The sequence below is a fragment of the Urocitellus parryii genome, chromosome X, assembly GCF_045843805.1.
Source record: "Urocitellus parryii isolate mUroPar1 chromosome X, mUroPar1.hap1, whole genome shotgun sequence".
Classification (NCBI taxonomy): domain Eukaryota; kingdom Metazoa; phylum Chordata; class Mammalia; order Rodentia; family Sciuridae; genus Urocitellus; species Urocitellus parryii.
In genome coordinates this window covers 130,596,080-130,602,765 of record NC_135547.1, presented here as the reverse complement: position 1 = coordinate 130,602,765, position 6,686 = coordinate 130,596,080, and the positions used below count along the sequence as shown (strand labels likewise).

Sequence of the window (6,686 nt, the reverse complement as noted above, 5' to 3'; positions counted from 1 at the left end):
TATCATTCCAGGCTGCAGAGCTCATTTTCTGGGTGATGTTCTTTGGTGTGGGTAAACTGCAGCTTGTCCATTCAGTATTGCAAGGTGTATCTTCCTTGCATGTAGCTTTGGGCACTTCTGGATATGACTGCTGTAGTCACTGCAGTGAGGGTTCCTGTGTCCATAATTTCCCCATCATTTGCATAGACACCTGGAGTGTACAGTTTTTTACATTTATGATTGTACATTCTCTCTCTCTCTCAAAAAAATACTTTTCTTTATCTATTTAATTTGGATAATATGGTAACTTATGCCTCAGAAAGAATTAGGAGGTGTTAACTCAGCTTCTATGTTCTGGAAAAAAAGTAGAAAATTGGTGGCAGTTCTTAAGTGTCTCATGGAAGCCTGTTTGAGATGTCAGAGCCTTGTCTTGCTTTTGGGTAGTAATTAGTTATTGAGTCTGTTTTTGTCAGTAGCCATGGGCTCATCTGTTTTGTGTATTTCCCCTTGTGTGTAAGTTATAGGAAATTGTCTCTCTCAAATAAATGGTCCAGTTTTTGCAAGTTGTCGAATTTGTACCAAGCATGTTTATGATAATCTTGAAGTCCCAATGCATTGTTGATGATGATACTTTTAAATGTGTTACTAGGTTTTCAGTCGTCTTTGCTTTTTTCTTTAATGTTATTGTATATTTTATACTTTTTTTCTTTTTATGTGTCAGTGAGGTTTGAACCCACTTTCTCCCAAGCAGTAGACAAGCACTCTTCCACTGAGCCATAACCCCAGTCCCTGTCTTCTGTATTCTTAGCCTTATGTCAGTGTATCAGTGATGCTGATGTTCATGAAGAACTTGATATTGTAGACTGCGGATTTCCTGGTTGTGGTTTCATCAACACCTTCTGTTACCTTCCTGTGGTTAATTTAGGTTTACCTTGCCCTTCTTTCTCTGTTTTTCTGAAGTAACAGTTTCAATGATTGCTTTTAGCTCTTCTTTTCTGAAATGTGCATTGGATGACTTAGAAAGCAATACAGGACCACCTGTGGTGTTCTCCAAGTATTTCCTGTGATGGACTTTTACATTTTTTCCTTCAAAATGGTCACCTTTTCTCTTGAGTCCCCTCTTTGTCCTGTGTCTGTTTAGAGTCTTGTGTTTAACGTCCCCTTCCCTGGAGGCTTTTCAGCTGCTCCTGATCTATTTTCTGCTCTATCTCTCATGTTCTTTGAGCACACATGGGATTTCACTGGTGGTGCACTTGTAGGGGTGTGGGTTATGTCCTGTGGAGTGTTGCTGTGACCCTGAGACCTCAGTGTGCTTCCCATTTGCTTCAAGGCCCATGAAGCCCTCCTGCCTGCATCATTGTCCTGACAGAGTTGGGCTGATGTCTCTGAGTGTAATTGTGGATTCTTCCTTGTTTTGGGCGGGTCTGTATGTTTTCAGTCCTTGAGTATGGTTCTGTGTCACTTGCAGGGACATTTTCTTTTTGCCAGTTCCATCACTGTGCAGACATCATAACATGCTTACAGGGCTGGGGATGTGGCTCAAGCGGTAGCGTGCTTGCCTGGCATGCGTGCGGCCCGGGTTCGAGCCTCAGCACCACATACCAACAAAGATGTTGTATCTGCCGAGAACTAAAAAATAAATATTAAAAAAATTCTCTCTCTCTCTCTCTCTCTCTCTCTCTCTCTCTCTCTCTCCTCTAAAAAAAAAAAGTTAAAAAAAAAATAACATGCTTACAGATGTGAATGGTGGCCTTTTTTACACCCTGATTGTGTAGGATAGTTTAGGATTCTGGGCTACAAACTTGTTACTTTACCACACTCTGGAAGAGCTTTTGCTTTATGTTTGTTTGCACCACCTTTGCTACAGGCACCATGAATCTCTTTCACAACAGACAACCATTGCACATGTGGCCCAACGTTGATCAAAATGTCCTTGAGCGGAGCATTGGTATGTGTCTCATGACTGTACATTATGGTAGTGAACAGGCTGCTGTTAAAACAGTTTGACAATCATTGGACATTTATTTTCACTATGAGACTTAGAAATGTAGTGCCTGCTGTTTATTAAGAAGATTTTTTGAGAGATATAAAACTTTGTAAGATTCTTATTTGGATAAGGTGACATTTTTGGGTCATTGAGTTATTTCTAAGACACCTGCCATCTTTGCACTTACCCCATTTTGCTTTGACAGTAACCACAGGAAATTATCAAATTGTTGTGTTCATTAATAAATAAGTTAATCAAATAGAGAACTTATGTTTGTTTTTGTCACTTAATAGTAAGCTAGTTGACTTAATTTGTTCTGGAGTAAAGCACCTGCAAAGTTCTAATTGTTCTCTGTATAATCACACAGGATGAACTCAATCTCCAGGTACCACATTGTGACAACCTGTGTGAAAGGTTGTCTAAATGTTGTCTATGAAGGAATCTCCTTATTGACCCTTTTACCAGAGGGTGTGGGTGTGGGCTGGTTCTAGGCATTTCTTTAAGTATGGAATGATAGACTTTCAGAGGAAACAAGACATTAGTAAATACCATGTTGTTTATATTAACCTTCTAGGTACAGGGAGCCAGTGTAGTTTGCAGAATCTCTCTCAAATGCTTAGTTTCATGATTCCTGCAATTTCCTACTCATCACCTTTCTTTTCTAAAGATAAGTACTATCCGATTGCTTATATTAGCTCTGTACCACACCGGATGTTTCTAGGACATGTAATAGAGGTGTAACAGATAAAGAAGTTAGGAGTGATCTGGGAGCCCGTCTCACTTCCTGTGAACTCACCAAAGGAAGGGTATAAAGCACTAAAAAAGGATGTTAGCCTTCTGAGTAGCCAATTTCTAGTGTTGGAATGGGTGTAAAAAATTGAGTACAGTAAAGATTTGTTGGATTAAATCATGGAATTCATCAAGAGGCCAGGGAATCATGTGAACATCATGCATGTTGAGTATAGATTTCTCATGCTGTCAATCTCTCCTGACCTCCACTCTACATTTGTGGGATATTTCAGATCTCAGTGACCTTGGAGGATGTGGCAGTGAACTTCACCCAGGAGGAGTGGGCTTTGCTGGATCCTTCCCAGAAGAACCTTTACAGAGATGTGATGCTGGAAGTCCTCAGAAACCTTGCTTCTATAGGTAATAATGATGTTTTTAAAATTAATCAAATAGAGAACTCATGTTTATTTTGGTCATTTATGTAGAAGGTGAAAAGGGAATCAGTTGGTGAACTATTGCAGCATAAATGGCACCTGTGATTTGGCAAAACATTTCTAGCTCCTAAATATTCATAAAGATTGTTCTGTTCTCTCATTTTAGGAGACAAGTGGGAAGATAAGACCACTGAATATCAGATTGAAAACTCTGGGAGCAATGTAAGGTAACTGTACTCACAAGAGGAATTCGTGAGGGAATCTGAGAACTGTCATATAATTTTTAAAGCAAACCAACTGAAAAAGTATGCATAATATGAAATGTATTAATTCTTCTAATATTTTTTACCAAAAATATATACTTAGCTGTAACAGATATTCAGTCTTTTCAAAGTATTTGACATGCAAAAAGTACTATAAAATTGCATATGTGAATATCACTATTTGGATAATAGCCACAGAGAAGCTGTGTTGCAAAGGATTGTTTTCTTTCAATCTCTTTATTTTCAGGCAAGTTGAACAAGTGAGAAAACCTAGCCTTTACCTGATGTTGGTAGTAATGTAAGGATCTATAAATACATACAAAATTGTGAATGAATTAAGCATTGATTATGTGTTGGTCACTTCTACAAAGAAGTCATGGTAAACTTTAAAGGCACAGAATAGTGTGGGGAAACCTTCAAATCAATTCCACCTCTTAACTGAACAAAGAAAAATTTTAGTAGGGTAAATCCATGTGACTTCATTATGTGTGCAAAAGACTTCATATGACCTTCATTCCTTCAGGCAGATCACATCTCACTCTGGACACCAACACTACAAGCATGAGGAATGTGAAGAGAAGCTATGTGAATTGAAACAATATAGGAAATCTCTGGTTTCTCTCAAAAGTGTTCACACACAAATGTTAATACAAAGGGTAGATGGATCTTATGAAAGTACAGTATGTGGAAAAGTCATCAATTGTTTCAATGAAATTGAAAGACATGAAGAAACTCATAATGGGGGGCAACCCAATGAATGGCAACCATGTGGTGAAGCCTCTTCTTATCCTACCAGTGTTCAAAGACATATGATAACACACAGTGGAGGTAAACATTTTCAATGGGACACATGTGGGAAAGCCATTCATTTCTCCTCTTTATTTAGAAGACATGAAAGAACTCATTCTGGAGAGAAACTCTATGAATGTCAACAAGGTGTTCGGACCTGTATATCACACACAAGTCTTCAAAGGCACAGGATCACACACACAGGGGATGCACATTTCAAATGTAAGATATGTGGGAAAAACTTTGATTATCCCAGTTTACTTCAAAGACATCAGAGAATGCATACTAGGGAGAAGCCCTATGCATGTAAGCAGTGTGGCAAAGCCTTTTCTATATCCAGTAACCTTCGCAGACATGGAAGAACACATACTAGAGAGAAGCCCTATGAATGTAAGCAGTGTGGAAAAGCCTTCACTACTGCCTCTTTAGTTAAGATACATGAACGAACTCATACTGGAGAGAAGCCCTATGCATGTAAGCAGTGTGGCAAAGCCTTTTCTAGATCCAGTCACCTTCACTCACATGAAAAAACTCATACTGGAGAGAAGCCTTATGATTGTAAGCAGTGTGGAAAAGCCTTTGCTACATCTGGTTCCCTTCAGATTCATGGAAGAATGCACACTGGAGAGAAGCCCTATGAATGTAAGCAGTGTGGGAAAGCCTTTTCTACATCTAGTTCCCTTCAGATTCATGGAAGAATGCATACTGGAGAGAAGCCCTATGAATGTAAGCAGTGTGGAAAAGCCTTCACTCAGTCCTCTCACCTTCACACACATGAAATAATACATACTGGAGAGAAGCCCTATGAATGTAAGCAGTGTGGCAAAGCCTTTTCTACATCAACTCACCTTCACTCACATGAAAAAACTCATACTGGAGAGAAGCCCTATGATTGTAAGCAGTGTGGGAAAGCCTTTTCTACATCTGGTTCCCTTCAGATTCATGGAAGAATGCACACTGGAGAGAAGCCCTATGATTGTAAGCAGTGTGGCAAAGCCTTTTCTAAATCCAGTCACCTTGACTCACATGAAAAAACTCATACTGGAGAGAAGCCCTATGATTGTAAGCAGTGTGGGAAAGCCTTTTCTACATCTAGTTCCCTTCAGATTCATGGAAGAATGCACACTGGAGAGAAGCCCTATGAATGTAAGCAGTGTGGCAAAGCCTTTGCTACAGGCGGTTCCCTTAAGATTCATGGAAGAATGCATACTGGAGAGAAGCCGTATGAATGTAAGCAGTGTGGCAAAGCCTTCACTAGTGCCTCTTTCCTTCACATACATGAACGAACTCATACTGGAGAGAAGCCCTATGAGTGTAAGCAGTGTGGAAAAGCCTTTGCTACATCTGGTTCCCTTCAGATTCATGGAAGAATGCACACTGGAGAGAAGCCCTATGAATGTAAGCAGTGTGGCAAAGCCTTTGCTACAGGCGGTACCCTTCAGATTCATGGAAGAATGCACACTGGAGAGAAGCCCTATGAGTGTAAGCAGTGTGGCAAAGCATTCACTCAGTCCTCTCACCTTCACAAACATGAAATAATACATACTAGAGAGAAGCTCTATGAATGTAAGCAGTGTGGCAAAGCCTTTGCTACATCCCCTATGCTTCGCAAACATGAAAGAATCCATACCAGAGAAAAGCGCTATGAATAACAACAATGTGGAAAAGCTTTTGCCACATCCTGTCTGCTTCACACACATGAAAGAACAGATACTGCAGAGAAATCGTATGCATGAAAACAATTGGTAAACTTTTCTGTTATTACTGTTTCACTCATATACATGTAGGAAGATACTGGAGAAAAATCCTTTGAATGTAAAACCTGGTAAATCAATATTTCATGTCATCCTCAAAGACAAGAAAGGGCTCACACTGCTGAAAATGTGTGTGTGTGTGTGTGAGAGAGAGAGAGACTGGGGATTATGTCTGATTGTGCTCTACACTGAGCTACATTCTAGTTACTTTTATTTTGAGACGGGGACTTGCTGAGTTTCTTAGGGTCTTCCTTAGGTGCTGAGGCTAGCCTTCAGAATTAGCCTCTCAAGTCTCAGTAATTAAAGGCAAACACCACCACATTCAACTGAATAACTCTTTAAATGTAAAAAATATCACAAATCATTCCATTTCCCCTGTTGTCTTCAAAGCCATTTTAATCATATTGAAAAAAAAAAAGTCTGTGGGGGATTTTCTACATCCTGTCAGCTTCCCATCCAGCCCTGTTTTCATTTTCATATATGAAAACCCTCACGGAGAGAAGCCCTGTGAGTGTGAGAATGTGGGAAATCTTCTAGTTTTCTCAGTATTTTACTAAGGAGTTGGAATAAAAAGTATAAATCCTATGCAAGTAAGAAATAAAAAGGGTTCAGCTGTTCTAGTTTTGTTCAGTTGTATGAAAGGACACATACTGTAGAAAATACTGAGGATAAGCCATGTGGGGCAGTATTCAGCTTTCAGAGTTGTCCTCAAAGATGTAGCGACTTCATATCTGGGAAGATCCTTTTACTC

The 6,686-nt window shown here is 39.5% G+C and overlaps 1 protein-coding gene across 4 annotated transcripts; it reads left to right on the top strand.

The window, feature by feature from the left end:
• Positions 1 to 376: 376 nt before the first annotated feature.
• On the top strand, positions 377 to 5,843 carry LOC144250752 (uncharacterized). Of its 4 annotated transcripts, XM_077793729.1 has the most exons (4): positions 377 to 386; positions 2,996 to 3,115; positions 3,296 to 3,356; positions 4,450 to 5,843. In XM_077793729.1, exons 1-4 carry the CDS (start codon positions 377 to 379, stop codon positions 5,831 to 5,833), a joined length of 1,575 nt encoding a protein of 524 aa, XP_077649855.1. In that variant the 3' UTR covers positions 5,834 to 5,843. The 4 variants fall into 4 exon arrangements, with proteins under 4 accessions (XP_077649855.1, XP_077649854.1, XP_077649853.1 ...); XM_077793728.1 differs by lacking the exon at positions 3,296 to 3,356 and having other exon boundaries at positions 2,996 to 3,176; positions 4,438 to 5,843; XM_077793727.1 differs by lacking the exons at positions 377 to 386; positions 2,996 to 3,115; positions 3,296 to 3,356 and adding an exon at positions 3,731 to 4,226 and having other exon boundaries at positions 4,395 to 5,843.
• The last annotated feature ends 843 nt before the right edge of the window (positions 5,844 to 6,686 follow it).

What these genes read in the sequence shown, in the direction of transcription:
- LOC144250752 (XM_077793726.1), top strand. Translation starts at nt 4,034, where the DNA reads ATGTTAATACAAAGGGTAGATGGATCTTATGAAAGTACAGTATGTGGA. An exon ending in GGATCACACACACAGGGGAT is followed by an intron (nt 4,391 to 4,474) that starts GCACATTTCAAA and finishes CATACTAGGGAG; the next exon opens with AAGCCCTATGCATGTAAGCA.